A 15,225-nucleotide genomic window follows, 5' to 3' on the forward strand; every position below is an offset into this window, starting at 1 on the left:
AGGCAAGAATACTGGAGGGAGTTGCCCTACCCTCCTCCAGGGGATCTTCCTGACCCAGGGAGTGAACCAACGTCTCCTACGGCTCTCGCACTGTAGGTGGATTCTTTACCGCTGAGCCACCAGGGAAGCCCAGTTAGGAAGTGCTTTGGTGAAATTTGGTAAAGGCAGGTGGGTAGTAGTTTTGCCTCATTGCTGAGTGGCTCCACCCCCAGTAACCCAGCTGAGGGAGACAGTAGGGGGAAGGGGAGACCAGGCACTGAGCTCTTTGGGGGAGGCTGAGGCTGCATCAGTTGGTGGTTACCAGTACTTGGTACTAGACCATCGTGGGGTCCCCACAACCCTGGGGCTGTGGGGCCTTTGGCAAGACATTTCACATCATAGGAGCCTCAGTTTCCTCATCTGTAAAATGGGAGTATAGTTGTGTCTCCCTCTCAGCAGTCTGTAAGGATAATGCTGGCCTACTTTGATTTCCCATTGCTGGGGGCAGGAGGGTTGAGGGTGGTCTTATCTTAGTAGGCGATCCTGGCAAGGTCACAGGGAAAAGATGACAGGGACTTGGGGAGCTGGGCCCTCCACCCATGCAGCCTTGTGGAGTCAGTTGCCATGGAAATGAGTGAAACAGTTTATCCCACTTTGATGTGGCTGAATGGCAGAGGAAGTGGGCAGGTTATCAAGCCTGTGGACCTCCCCCTTCTTCCTGACTCCACCTCCGCCATAGGGTCACCCACTGCCTCCATCTGGGTGGCAGGAAGCCTCACGTCAGTGCTTCCGGGTCCCACCCACCACAGCCCCCTTGGGGTCAGCCCACATGTTTGTTGAGTATTTACTCTGTGCCTGCCTGGCTGTGCAGATCACAGCACTTGCCTGTTGAGAGTTGGTCTGTCATCCTGATGGGCACCAGTGGGCATCATATGTGTGAGTCACGCCTCAGTTTTCAAAGCACCCAGACTTCCACGATTGCATCACCCAGCCCATAGCCCTGCAGAGTATGAGGGAAAAGCAGCATTGCTCCCATTTTGTGCATGAGACAACTAGGACTCAGAAAAGTTTGATGATTCTTGCTTTAGCTATAAAGTCAAATGTGAGAGCAGGAACATGGGCTTTTGGATAACAAAGAACTCTGCTCTGTCTCTTATTAGCTGATGATGGTGGACAGGTTACAGAAGCTCTCTGAGCCTCCTGATCATAAGTAGGACTGTGTTCATAGCAGCTCTGTTTACAGTAGCCAAGACGTGGAAGCAACCTAAGTGTCCATCAACAGATGAACGGATAAAGGAAACACGTGTGTGTGTATGACAGAGAGTTCCATAGCTGCTGTCCAGGGGACCCCAGAAGGAAGGAAAGCATAAGAGGAAGCCAGTAGTCATGAGTGTTCGTGTCGGGGTACGATGTGGGTCAGGAGGAGGAAGCCAAGATCATCTCCTGGGACGGCTGTGCAGCTAAGGCTGAGCCTCCCCTGCCTCCCCAGATCCCTGGGGACTCTGCCTCACGATGACCAGGCACCACTTCGTGTCCTCAGCATGGACGTCCCATAAGAATGTCATTAACGTGGTGCCAGTTCCTGCTTGGTGACACCAGCAGTGATTGTCACTCGTCCTCTGTCTTCTTTGTCAGCTGTCCTGTGCAGAATGGCCGTTTCCAGTTATCACTTTAGAAAAGGGAAAGGGATGGTGGAGGGATAACTTAGGAGTTTGGGATTAACAGTTACACACCACTATCTATAAAACAGATAAACAGCAAGGACCTACTCTGTAGCACAGGGGACCATATTCAATATCTTGTAATAACCTATAATGGAAAAGAACCTGAAAAAAAAATATATATATATATAAAAAACTGAATCACCTTGCTGTACACTTAAAACTAACTTAGCATTGTAAATCAACTATACTTCAATCAAAAATAAAATAAATTAATTAAAAAAAATTTTAAAAAGACGGGAAGCTCAGTTGGGTAAACGAAGCTCAGTTATGAGGTCATTCCCGTGCCTGGACAAGGCATTTGCACTTCACCATGGCTACCCACCATCAGCTCCCACTCACCAGGACACATCCCTTGCCTGTATGGGGGGGCTCTTTTGATTTCCTACATGTTAAGACCAAACACGGAACCACCTAGGTGGGTTTTTTTGTTCAGCCCTTGAGCCAGTATTGGTCTAAGTAAGCCCGTTTCAGAAAGTTGTTCGTGTCTGCTGAGGTGCCCAGGGAAGACGGGTAAAGGTCAAAGAGAAGCACCCATCACCATGAGGCTTCCCGATAAGTGGAGGTTCGTTATCAAGAGAAGCTAAGGAAGGGGGATTTGATGGGTGTCTTTGGGGGAGGGGTAGAGAGTTTCAGCTGATGCTGTTGGAATCTGGGCTCTTCAGCACCTGCCGATCACTCTGGAAACAGCACCCACTAATAGAACATCATCAGCCAACAGCAGCTCCCAGCTAATGTTGCCACAATTCCCAAATGTGATTGTTTGTTGTTTACTCACTGAGTCATGTCCGACTCTTTGCAACCCCATGGACTGTAGCCCGCCAGGCTTCTCTGTCCATGAGATTTGCCAGGCAGGAATACTGGAGTGGGTTGCCATTTCCTTCTCCAGGGGATCTTCCCAACTCAGGGATTGAACCCACGTCTCCTTCTTTGCCAGGCACTGGCAGGTGGATTCTTTACCACTGAGCCACCAGGAAAGTCCCTAAGATGAACAGGTGGAGAAACAGGACGTTAGAGAATGCTACTTGTCCTGTAGACTAAAGAGAACAGCAGGCTTCAAGGATAAAGTACCTCCTGGACTGTGGCCCCAGCCTAGCCTGAGTCTACAGGGGCGGAACGGGGCAGCGGGGGTGTGGCATGACAGATCAGTGGGGTGTGGGTTGCCTGTTAAGAACACTACATGGTATTTAAAAGAGAAGTGTGGACAGATCAAGAGAAGACTTTGATGCCTGTGTGTTTTGGAGTCTGGGAGATTGGGGGGCAGGGAAACGTGGGACGGCCAGGGACATTGTTGGGGTTGAAGGGGCAAAGAGGGGACTTTTCTCTGTCATGTCTGTAGACGGCCACTAGGTGGCGTTCTGAGTCCTGATAGTCATCACCTCTGTTTCAGGGACTTACCGGTCGAAGTAGACAACATTAACATCTAAACATGTGACAATTACATAAAAGACACATGAAACAAAAGGCACCGAAATCAAAGCAATCAGGTCTCAAGTTGGAATAGCACAAATTGGAAATGTTCGACCACTTACAAAAGTCACAGCCCTCTGCTTACAGCCATCTTTAACCCCAGTCGTGGCTTTGGCTCCCCCAAGAGGCTGCCTTGTGCTGCAAACTCCCACCCAGTCCGTGCCCGGCAGGGTCCTGTGAGGATGTCCAAGCTCTAATGAGACGCACTGCCTGCCCCCCTCCCCCGAATCCCAGCCCCCTCGGTGAGAAGAACCAGGTGTTGTGGAGTCTCCTCACCGTGGTTGAGTACCTACTCAGTCTGAGTACCTACTTTCCAGCTACAGAACTGAGTTTCAGGGAACAAAGGGAAACCTTGGCTCGTTTCTTCTCTGCATCTTTGAATCAGAGGAGATGGAGAGATGGATGAGACCATAAAGGAAGGCTGGGATGGGATCCGTGGTGCAGAGACTCAGCCTTAGAGGAGGACAACGCCAGGCAGGGCCGCGGAATACTGAGGGTCCCCCGAGGCAGGGCCGGATGCTGAGGGGAAGGCTGAGGGGCTGGTTGGGGCTAAGGCTGAGCTGCAGGAGGACACCTGGACCCGGAGAGGCGACAGAAGCAGCACCAGGTGGACAGCGGGAGGCTGTCCACCCAGCCACTCCTGGGTCCCCAGTCTCCTCCCTGGGTGCCCTGCCCCTTGGTCTCTAAAGAGTGAAGCTTTGTGGGGTGGGTGGGGCCATGGGGGTGGGGAGCTGGGAGTCAGACTGTTGAAGGCCCTGGAGGCCAGGGGTCTAATCTTCCCCATGTTCTGACCTTCATCTGGGAACTGCCAGTGCTGGCACCTCCAAGGAGCAGGGCCATGCCTGCTGAAGGAACAGGTAAATTCATGAACTGCTGTTTTGGGTTTTTTGGCCACAGGAATCTCCTACCAGCGACTGGTGAGGGCCGAGCAGGGCCTGTCCACTAGGAGTCACCGCAGCTCCACTGTGTGAGTGCTCTTGGGGAGGAAGGAATGGCGGGGGGTGGGGGGCGGGGGGTGATGTTTTGTGCACTGGCTCATTTTTCTGGGCTAAGGGTCTTTCAGATTCCTAAACGGGTCTGAGACTTTAAAACAAAAACCAAAAATTACCTGCTTTGATTATGCTGAACAAGCACACATTACCTTTCTTTACCCCTACTTTTCAGATGAGGATGCCAAAGGTCAAAGAGGGCAAGTAACTTCCCCAAGGTCACACAGCTAGTAAATGTCTGAGCCAGGATTTGAGCCTCAGTCTTACTCAAAAGCCCAGGCTCTTTGCATAATGTCTTTCTGCCTGTCAGTAAAATGGCATTTTCCAAACTTTCCTGACCAGGACCTATAATTTAAAAATGTATTTTATATGAAAACCTGATACACACACACATAGAGCTGAGACGAGTTTTAGGAAAGAAAAGTCACCTTCTCCCAAGCATGAGCTCTGATCTGTTCTAGTTCACTTTCATTTCAAAGGCAGTTCTGGTTATGACTCCCTGAGCTGATTTCATTACCCACGGCTGGCAGCTGGAAAAGCATTTGAGAGGAAGCGTCTATTCTGAGGGCCCTCCAGCAAGCCTTCAAGCACATGGGTGCCTGGAGACCCCAGCCTCCACTGGCTCAGAAATTCCAGTCGCCCCAGCCCCTTCCCATCCTCAGTCCCAGGGGTTCCAGCACATTCATTCACTGAGCAGATATTATTTGAGTTCCTTCTTGGTAAAAACGAACAGAAAAGCAAGTGGTAGATTTTGAGAGAGACAGAAAGGGCAGAAAACATGTCTTGTAAAGAAAGGTTGGTTAATAAGCAAAACTCCGCCAGGGGGGCTGAGGCAGGTGGATTATGGATAATCACCAACAGCTTCAAGGTGCTTCCTGAACCCCAGGTAGTGCTGCAGACGTCCCTCAATCATCCAGTCCTCCTGTTAAGTAACCTGTGAGAGAGGTATGCTTTAGATCCAGGAACCAAGGCACAGAGAGAGGTTTGTAGAAAGAGCTTACAGCCGAGTCAGTCTCACTTTGGTTAACAAGCGTGCAGAGGAGGTACAAGTGGTGAGGCCCTAGGGTGGCTGGCCTGGTCCTGTATACAGTGGTGCTTAATGCATGTCCATGAGGGGATGATCCAGCAGTCAATAAAGGAGGACAGCTCAGTGAGGGACTACTTACTTGAGCCTGATCTCTTTTTCTTACAAATAGAGAAATCAAAATGAGTTTCTCCCTAAAACCCTGGGGAATCTGACAGAGCCCCATCCCGTCCCTGAGTCCTGACCCCTGGGCTATGGGACAGCTGTCCACAGACACTAGCATGAAGGCCACCTGTGGTACTTCTTTGTGCTGTGTTTAAACACTGCAGGACTTGTGAGGGAACAAGTGTGAGCAGTTCACACTACAGCCTTCACAGGAATAACACTGCTATGGCTGGTGTGTGCTCAGTCCTTCAGTTGTGTCTGACTCTTTGTGACACCATGGACTGTAGCCTGCCAGGCTCCTCTACCCATGGGATTTTCCAGGCAAGAATACTGGAGTGGAGTACCTTAGAGAAAACGCAGTGATTGGGGGTTGTAGTGGGTGAAGTTCAGACAGTCATGTGTTAACTGAGTGATTGATCCTTGAGGTTCATGATTCTCTTAATATTTGGGTATGTTCGAAATGTTCATAATGCAGACATTTAAACACTGGCATCAGGAGGGAACCCAGGGGCTGATCTAACCTCCTGAGATGGACCACATTCTGCTGGTGTGATGTGTATCTTTCTCAGTATACCTGCTTTCTGAGTGCTTTCACTCAAAAAAAAAAAAAAAAGAGAGAGAGTGTCCAGGGGAAGGGAGGTGGAGGGTGGTAACTGGACGCACTCTCCCTCTCCCAGCCCAATGCTGGCCTTCATGATGGCTTTGGTGGTCCAGTGGCTAAGACTCCGGGCTCCCAATGCAGGGGCCCAGGTTCAATCCCTAGTCAAGGAACTAGATCCCACATGGAGCCAAATAAATAAATATTTTTAAAAAGAAAGAAAGGGCACCCTCTGCCAGAAGAGGAGTCAGATGCAGCCCTGACTTGCTCTCCTTCCTCCTGGCAGAAGCCACCCCACACCTGACGCTTGCCTTCAGGAGCGGGCATGGGCTGAAATTTTAGGCCACACCACACAGCATGTGGCTGCCTTGCTGCTCCCTCCCCAAAATGATTGCTTGCTCTCCAATCACCTCCCCTAAAATACAATCCTTTATTGTGTCATTTTGCATCTGTTCAGATGTCTTGTAGGAAAAATGTTCTTTATTAAAAAAAAAAAAAAACGAAGGTAGAATTTATTTGTGGAAATGAAGTTCAGTTTTTAAAAGGTCTTTGTAAAGCCCAGCTGAAAACTGGTCAAAAGTAGGCGATAAGCTTTCCCCTTGGAACTGGGACCCCCGAGCCCCCAGCTCTCCCCTGGCCTCAGGCCCCGCCCAGGCTGTGAGAAGGCCTAGGTGTCAGAGGGGCCGACCCCCAGCCCGAGTGGGCTCTGTGGCAGCCCCACCCCCACCCCCCAGTGCCCATGGCCGGTCCTCTGTGTCCCCAGCACTGTGCTCTTACTGAACCCGGTGGAGGTGCAGGCCGAGTTCCTCGCTGTGGCCGACCAGCTGAGCACGCCCGGGCACTCGCCGCACAGCACCTACATCACCCTGCTCCTGCACGCCTTCCAGGCCACCTTTGGGCCCCACTGCGACCTGCCGGGTCTGCACTGCAGGCTGCAGGTATGTGCCTGGGGCCCTGGGCTCAGCACCGCCCCCTCCCGTGGGTTCAACACCACCCCCAGAGGTTCTCTCTACAAAGGCAGGGTCAGCCCTGGGCTCAGCAGCGCCCCTTCCTGGCAGAGGTTCTCACTGCTCCCTTTTGGAGCCCGCCCTGGTACTCTGGCCCCCCTCACCTTGAGTGAGGTCGCTGGGGCACTGACCTCATGGAGAGGTCTCTGTTCTGCTGGTTCCTAACCCGGGTTGGTGGAATCTGGACCGAGGGACTGAATGCAGCCTCTGAGGGTGGCATGGGCTGGGTGGCACAGGCATGAGCTTTACACTGAAGCTGGCACCCTGGCATCTAGGCCGAGTTCCAGGACCTGTCGGCTGTGTGGCTCCCCCTCTCTGAGCACTGACATCCCTCCCCCCAGCTCTGCAAGGCTCTGGGCCTTTCTTTCTGACCATTTCTGGAGAAAAGGGGCTGAGGGGTGGCCTGGCTCAGTGGTCAGTCGTGGGTGAAGGCTGGCAGTGAGGCCAGGGAGAGACGGGTCACTGGGAGTTTGAGAAGCTGGGCGGCCAGGCCGAGTTTCATGGGCAAGCCTGCTTATCCCCCTCCCCCCGCCCCGGCTTTCAGTCCAAGACCCTGGCCGAGCTTGAGGACATCTTTGCGGAGACGGCGGAGGCCCAGGAGCTGGCGTCCGGCATTGGGGATGCAGCCGAGGCCCGCCAGTGGCTCAGGACCAAGCTGCAGGCAGTGGGAGAGAAAGCCGGCTTCCCTGGTGTCCTAGGTGAGGCGCTGGTGGTGAGGCCCCATCCCGCAGTGGCTCCACAGCTCCCTAAGCAAGCAGCCCGGCTGGGGACCCAGGTTCTCCGCCACCTCCTGCTGTGCCATCCCGAGGGCATGGTTCCCCTCTACAGGGTTAGGGTTTGGCTGCAGATTGCCATGGGGGCGGCTGGTGGGAGGGAGAAAAGGGAGGACTGATTGAGGGCACTGGGCAACAGTGTTGAAGACAACACAGAAGCTGCACGTACCCCTCTCAGCCCCCTTTGTCACGTGGCCCACCTTGCCCCAGCGGCTCTGGGGAAAGTCTGTTAGGGAAGAAGGGACTCCTGGTGAGCTGCTGCCCTCGTTCTCCTGTTTGAACCTGTTCTCCTGTCTGAACCAAGTCTCAGAGCCTCAGACTTGGCCACAGTCCCACAGCTCACAGAAGGGCGTGGCTTCTACCTGATGGGCTTGAGAAAAGCCCCCTGACTGCGGGTCAGGCATCTCAGCTTCCATCTCAGCCTCAGCCCACCCGGCTCTTGGTCCCTCTCCCCACTCTGGTCTCTCCTCCAAGACGAAGAGGGGTCTGGGCTGGCCAGTCTCAAGGCGCCGGCCCAGCCCTCACCTCCTGCCCCTCCCTCCCCGGCTCCTCCAGACACGGCCAAACCCGGCAAGCTGCGCACCATCCCCATGCCCGTGGCCAGGTGCTACACCTACAGCTGGAACCAGGACAGCTTCGGTGAGCAGCCCGCTGGGCCCCCCTGGTGCCCACCCCCCCAAACGTCCGGGGCTCTCTTCTTCTGCAGTGGGCCTCCCCCACACCCACCCCCACCCACCCTCCCACCCGAGCAGGCTCTGAGCAGAGCAGAGGGCAGGGCTCTGAGTCCGGGGCTGGCCCCCTGCCCTGTCCCCCGCAGACTCGTTCTGTCTGAGTCTGTCACCCCTCCCAGGGTTGTGCAGGAGGGGTCCCAGGGCCTGGCACCCAGATGGTGTCCCCCATTGCTCCCGGCAGACATCCTGCAGGAAATCCTGCTGAAGGAACAGGAGCTGCTACAGCCGGGCATCCTGGGGGACGACGAGGATGAGGACGAGGATGAGGACGAGGAGGAGGAGGAGGAGGACTTGGACAGCGACAGGCACTGTGCCGAGAGGGACTCTCTGCTCTCCACCAGCTCCGCAGCCTCCCGCAACTCCACCCTGTCCCTTGCCTCGTCCCAGGCCTCAGGACCCACCCTCCACCGCCAGCTGCTGACCTCCTTTGTGTCGGGCCTGTCGGACGGCATGGACAGTGGCTACGTGGAGGACAGTGAGGAAAGCTCCTTCGAGAGGCCCAAGAGGCCTGGCAGCCAGGAACGCCGGGGCCACCGCAGGTCCGGACAGAAGTTCAACAGGATCTATAAACTCTTCAAGAGCACCAGCCAGCTCGTGCTGCGAAGGGACTCCCGGGCCCTGGAGGGCGGCCCGGATGGCACCCTGCCCCTGCGGCGGGCTGGCAGCCTCTGCAGCCCCGTCAGCCCCCCGGACGGCCCACGACCTGCCTCCCGGGCCCAGCGCTCACGCTCCCTACCCCAGGCCAAGCTCAGCCCCCCGCTGCCTGGCTGGCTTCTGGCCCCCGCCTCCCGCCACCAGCGCCGCCGCCCCTTCCTGAGCGGGGACGAGGACCCCAAGGCCTCCACACTGCGAGTTGTGGTCTTCGGCTCCGATCGGATCTCGGGGAAGGTGGCCCGGGCGTACAGCAAACTGCGGTGAGAGCCAGAGCTGGGCCTCTGTCTGCCCTGGGCTGAAGAAGGGTGGTGCTGGCGGCATGTGGGCTCAAGGACTGGGGTCCCCCAGGGGCCCCGGGGCTCCCTTCTCACCAACTTCTTCTCCACAGGCGGCTGGAGAGCAACCGTCCACTCCTCACGCGGTTCTTCAAGCTCCAGTTCTTCTATGTGCCTGTAAAGCGGACCCAAGGAACTGGTGGCTGCACCAGCCCAGCTTCTCCATGCCAGACATCCCCCCTCCCCACAGACTCCCCAAGGCACCCCGGCCCTGCGGTAGGTCCCCACCCCTGGGCCCAGCAGGGTGACAAAACAAGGAGACATGAGCGGGTCCCAGGTCCCTGGAGGGGGGCTAGTCAGAAGTCAGGAGCAGCAGCTACCCCTGTTTACGAAGCACATCCTCCTGGGTGGGCCTGGCTCCCGGGCATGCTCCGTGCCCTGCATGTGGCGGTGGGCTGGGACGGGAGGAGGTTTGGTCGGTGGGGGGGCCATGGACTGAGGGTTGTTAGACCTCTCCACGGGCAAGGGAGAAGCTCGGGACAGGGCGGCGGATGCCGTGCAGGGCCCGCAGCAAGGGTGGCAGGGCCAGGGCGCCGGGCATGACTGTCGCCCCCTCTCCAGGAGCTGGGCACGGGCCCCTGGGGGGAGAGCACCAACGACATCTCCCACTACCTCGGCATGCTCGACCCCTGGTATGAGCGCAACGTGCTGGGCCTCATGCACCTGCCCCCCGAAGTCCTGTGCCAGGTGAGCTGCCCCTTTCTGGGGTGCAGAGGCTGGGGGGCGCCTGGCTGCAGTCACCCAGTCTTGCTTTGAAGGCCCTAGCTTAGGGGGTCCACTGGAGGCCCCCCTGGAGGGCCAGGGCTCACTCGTGATCGAGCAGGGAGGGTGGGTAGAAGCAGGGCTGAGCTGAACCCGGGGCTCCGAGGCCCAGGGAGGGGTCACTATGCTGGAAGGGAGAGAGGTGCCCCAGAAGGATCCAGGCATCTTAGGCCTCAGCCCCCTTCCTCAACTCCCAGCTTTGACAAGCTCAGAGGCTGGAGAGGAGGGACAGAGGCCAGGACGTGGGTCCTTCCTTGACCCTTCTGTTTCCTGCCTCACCAACCCCCTCCCTGGCCCTGCCTGCCTCTGGATCTATCTCCTTTGTGTGTCTTCCTCTCACCCTCCCCCTTCTCTCTCCGTCTCGGGGCCCCCCCCACCCCCAGCAGTCTCTGAAGGCGGAGCCCCGGCCCCTGGAGGGCTCCCCCACCCGGCTGCCCATCTTGGCCGACATGCTGCTCTATTACTGCCGCTTTGCTGCCCGCCCGGTGCTGCTGCAGGTCTATCAGACCGAGGTAAGGCCTGTCCTGCCGCTCCAGACTGGCTGCAGGGTCCCCCGCCACCCATCCCCGGCAGCCCTGTGTGGGGGGCGCCTGGGAGTTCCTCCTGGAGGTCCACAATGATGCCCGCACTCCTGCCCACTCCAGCTGACCTTCATCACTGGGGAGAAGACGACAGAGATCTTCATCCACTCCCTGGAGCTGGGTCACTCTGCTGCCACCCGCGCCATCAAGGCTTCAGGTGGGTCCCACCTGAGCCCCTGTGGAGGTGGGCCAGGATCCAGGGGGCCCCTGGGGAGGAGGGGTCGCAGGGTAGTGGGGCAGGAGGGACAAGAAAGGGGTGGGGAGGCAGGGCCCCAGGTCTGTGAGGGCCTGGAAGGGAGAGGAGCAGAGGGTCTGTTTGTGTGCGCAGGTCCCGGCAGCAAGCGGCTGGGCATCGATGGTGACCGGGAGGCCGTCCCACTAACACTACAGATTATCTACAGCAAGGTGAGCCTGCTGCGGGCCTGCCCTTCACCTCAGTTAGCCAGCTTCTTCACCACCTCCCCAGAGCTGGCCTCCTGTGTACTGGGCCCCAGTCTGTAAGCTGGAAGGCTGCAGCAGGCTGCCAAGGCTCTCCAGGATGCCGAGAGAATGGGGAAGGAGAGGTAGTGGACCTTCCCCTCTCCCTCTGCCTCCAAAGCTGCCCTCCCCCTGGGCGGTCCCCCTCCTCAGTGTGTTCGGGGACCCAGATTCCAGGCTGTGGGTGAGGATGGAGCAGAGTTCTCCGACCTGGTCAGCAGGCTGGCCCATGGACCAAACCAGTGACCTGATAGCTCCTCCTGGAGTCCGCAAGGTCTATATAGGGGTCAGGGGGCTCTTGGTGAAGAAGCTAGACGACTGGGATGAAAGAGAGAGAGCTGCCTGGGTGTGCCGGTGGCAGGTGGCACCCTGTTGCTGACAGGTCTGGAGCTGAAGACACCAGGCCTAGGGCTCAGATAGTGTGGTTCTGCTCCCTTCCCAGGGGGCCATCAGTGGACGCAGTCGCTGGAGTAACATGGAGAAGGTCTGCACCTCTGTCAACCTCAGCAAGGCCTGCCGGCAGCAGGAGGAGTTAGGTGAGGGGGTGGGGGTGGGGACAGGAGAAGGGGGACCGGGAGGTGGGGTGGGGCAGGGGTAGGGTAGGGATGGGGGCAGGGGTAGGGTAGGGATGAGGACAGGGAAGTGGTGAGACAGGGAAGTGGAGGGAAGTGGAGGTGGGGGACCGGGAGGTGGGGTGGGGCAGGGGTAGTGTAGGGTTGAGGACAGGGATAGCAGAGACAGGGAAGGGTTAGGGAACAAGTGGGGACCGAGATGAGGGGACAGGGAGGTGGAGATGGGGGCAGGGAGTGAGGGTGGGGGCGGAGACGGGTAGGGAAGACAGAGAGGTAGGAGTGGGGATGGGGTAGGGTAGGGGTGAGGATAGGAAGGTCGGGGGACAGGAAAGTGAGGGGACAGGGAGGTGGGGGGACAGGGAAGTGGAGGGAAGTGGAGTTGAGGGACAGGGAGGTGGAGGTGGGGGCAGGGGATGAGGGAGGGGGTAGGGACAGAGGTGGTCTTGAGCCTGGCCTGAACTGCCCCTGCCCTTCAGACTCAAGCACAGAGGCCCTGACGCTAAACCTGACAGAAGTGGTGAAAAGGCAGAACCCTAAATCTAAGAAGGGCTTCAACCAGGTAAAGGCACCCCCTCCTCCCCGCCGCCCCCTCAGGAGACTTACTGGGCACGTGTGTGTATGCGTGTGTGTGTGTCTGTGTATGCATGTGTATGTCTGTGCGCATGGGGGTGGCGTGTCCAAGGGCTGTGCTGGGCCGTGTGGGTGAGAGGAGAGGGAGGTGAGGGGTATACACACGTGTGGGGGCTCTGGGAGGAGGAGGTACCCTTGCACCTGCAGAAAGGCTCCGTGGTAGCTGTCAGGGGAACCCTGAGTGGGCTCTGTGTCAGAGTGGACTCTGTGTCAGGGAACCCAGGCTCTTATGGTGCAGGCAGTGGGGTTTTCCTCCCAGAGCAATTGCTCCTTCTCGACTCAGGAAAGGGCAGAGGCTGGGAGGGAGTCAGGGCCTGATGGAGACTGTGGGACCATCCCCTGTGTGCCCCCACCCCTTGGACCCAGGTGGGTGGTTCCAAGGGGGGAGGTTGCTGAGGGCTGGCAGCTCCGGAGGAGGGGAGGGGCGGTCAGGGCTCCAGGTGACCCGGGCCCTCTTTCCAGATTACCACATCGCAGGTCAAAGTGGACAAGGTGCAGATCATCGGCTCTAACAGCTGCCCCTTTGCCGTGTGCCTGGACCAGGACGAGCGGAAGATCCTGCAGAGTGTGGTCAGGTAGGAAAGTGGGAGCCCCCAGCTCTGCTTCAGCACCCCTACCCCCGACCCTGAGGCCTGGAAGGAGCTGGAAGGGTGGGAGCCTACCCTGACACCCACCCTGCCCCACAGGTGTGAGGTCTCGCCTTGCTACAAGCCCGAGAAGAGCAGCCTCTGCCCCCGGCCCCAGAGGCCCTCCTACCCGCCGGCGCAGGGGCAGACCACGCCCGACCTCTGCTCCCTGCTCTGTCTGCCCATCATGACCTTCAGCGGAGCTCTGCCCTAGCCATGCGGCACCAGCCTGGACAGGAAGCCTGGGGGCAGCCTTCTCGGGGCTCCCTCCTCCTGGGAGGGCCTGGCTCCTGGTGGACAGCTGAATGGCCCTGTGCTGGGTCAGGGTCCCTGCTGTGGGCTCTGCAGCAGACAGGGGATTAATGGTGCCTCAGGGCTCTGTTTGGGAAAAAAAAATAACCAGGCATTAGGGGGAGGGACCTGGCCTCACAGCCCCTCAGATTCCTCAAGTAGAGAGGAGAGGGATGGGTGAGCCGACCTGTGGAGGCCTTGCCCTCTAGATGGTCTAGGATCCTCTCTTGAAGGAAGATCCGAGGCTCTGGTGCTCTGGGGGTGAAGGGGTTAGGCCTCCTCTCTCGATCCTTGGCCAGGCCCTCCCCTTACTTTGTCAGAGACTTGCGGGCTTGGTGGGGGCCTTTGAGTCTGGAGTTCAGTCCCCCCACCTGGGGTTCAGGTAGTAGAAACGTGGGCGTTATTTTTCTGACCTCAGTGCCGCCCTCCTACCCCCTTCTCTATCTATCTTTCTCTCTTTCACACACACTTTCTCTCTCTCAAATTCCCTGGATCTTCTAAAAAAACAGCACCAACACTTGACCTACTGTCAGGACTCTGAGCAGACTCTTTCTGGAGCCCCTTCCTGGATCGAGATTCTTGGAGGAGACAGGACAAGCCTAGATTCGGTGGCAGCTCAGTGACCTTCTGGCTAAATGGCCAGAAGGAAGTGAATTAGTGTCTTCAAACCTCTCTTGGTTGAGCACTAAAGGAGGTGATAAGGCCTCCTTAAAGGGTTGAGACAAGACTGCAAAGCATCTGGTCCAACACCTCTGGCAGGTGCTCAGGAAAGGTCAGCGGCCTCGCCCCCTAAGCGCCGAGTCCCGGTCTGATGGGGGAGGGGAGGGGATGCTCTTCATTGCCTCTTTTCCAATGCTGCTGAGGCAGGACCCAGATGAGAGGGGAAGGGACGCTCAGCTCTACCCTCTGAAGGAGGAATTGCCTTGGTCCGGGTAAGAAGAGGGTCCACAGCTGCCCCAGCCTTCACCTGTGCCTCTCCCAGGCTGGCCCATGTGACCCCGCCTCCCAACTCAGTCCATCACGTGTGGAATCTTCCAGCCCCAAAGTTCACGGGCACCGTTGCACCTGGGCAAGTTCCCAGAGGGGCAGAGGGTGGAGAGCTGACCTCGAGGAGCTTAGAGCCTGACTGGGGGCAAATGACTGATTGAACACGAGAGCCAAAAATTTGTAACTGCCAGGTGGCACTGGTTTGAGAAGCTGGACGCTGATGTGTGGGCTGGGGTGGTTGGATGGAAGGCTGGGCTGGGGCCCAGGTTTGGACTGGGAGAGGTGGGGAGTAAGCACAGACGCAGACAGTTATATCTGCACAGAACCCCTCCCACTCCTGATTCATGGGCTCATAGGAGACCGTGAAGCCCCAGCCCAGCGTACTCAGGACCTGAGAGAAGTGGACAGAGCAGCTCCATCTCCCCCCACCTCAGTATTACCATCCCTCCCCTGTCCAGGCCATCTGTCCTTGCTCCAGGCCCCAGACAGTGGTTGGCAATATACCTTCAATATTTTTTGTCATGTGAGTCAGTTGTCCTATGACACGATTGACAGATGTTCAAGAATAAATGAGTGGAATTTAATATTATTGTCAAATAAAATTTGGTTCCTCTTGGATTGGATGATCTACAGTTATTTTCCTGCTAGTTTTAGTTCGTGTAAGTCATTTCACATAGAATGGAAATAAGATTCTTAGGGGATTGTTTTGTTTATCTCTTTGTAATTTTCCTCTCTGTAAAAGATACGTCTATACCCAAGTCTTCCTTCCGTATAACCCTCACTGTGCTGCTGAGCAGAAGGGAAGTGAGCTTCGTGCTGGACCTCACGGATTCATTTGGCAATTTGGATAAAA

The 15,225-nt window shown here is 57.1% G+C and overlaps 1 protein-coding gene across 4 annotated transcripts in view; it reads left to right on the forward strand.

Annotated features, from left to right (window-relative positions):
- The window catches only part of PIK3R5 (phosphoinositide-3-kinase regulatory subunit 5), a 75,077-nt gene extending 60,087 nt beyond the window's left edge, over positions 1-14,990 (forward strand). For 2 of the 4 annotated variants that reach the window (XM_081578349.1, XM_081578348.1), the window contains 14 exons: positions 4,068-4,137; positions 6,710-6,884; positions 7,498-7,651; positions 8,282-8,365; positions 8,639-9,371; positions 9,500-9,662; positions 10,008-10,133; positions 10,595-10,720; positions 10,853-10,946; positions 11,118-11,194; positions 11,709-11,802; positions 12,315-12,397; positions 12,931-13,043; positions 13,155-14,990. In XM_081578349.1, coding sequence (XP_081434475.1) covers positions 4,068-4,137; positions 6,710-6,884; positions 7,498-7,651; positions 8,282-8,365; positions 8,639-9,371; positions 9,500-9,662; positions 10,008-10,133; positions 10,595-10,720; positions 10,853-10,946; positions 11,118-11,194; positions 11,709-11,802; positions 12,315-12,397; positions 12,931-13,043; positions 13,155-13,308 — 2,246 coding nt within the window. In that variant the 3' untranslated portion in view covers positions 13,309-14,990. Of the gene's footprint in view, positions 1-4,067; positions 4,138-6,709; positions 6,885-7,497; positions 7,652-8,281; positions 8,366-8,638; positions 9,372-9,499; positions 9,663-10,007; positions 10,134-10,591; positions 10,721-10,852; positions 10,947-11,117; positions 11,195-11,708; positions 11,803-12,314; positions 12,398-12,930; positions 13,044-13,154 lie in introns of all 4 variants that reach the window. The other 2 variants (XM_081578347.1, XM_081578346.1) reach the window with 1 other exon arrangement.
- The last annotated feature ends 235 nt before the right edge of the window (positions 14,991-15,225 follow it).

Source organism: Giraffa tippelskirchi, chromosome 3 (genome assembly GCF_054371585.1).
Source record: "Giraffa tippelskirchi isolate mGirTip1 chromosome 3, T2T-mGirTip1v1.2.pri, whole genome shotgun sequence".
NCBI classification, from domain to species: Eukaryota; Metazoa; Chordata; class Mammalia; order Artiodactyla; family Giraffidae; genus Giraffa; species Giraffa tippelskirchi.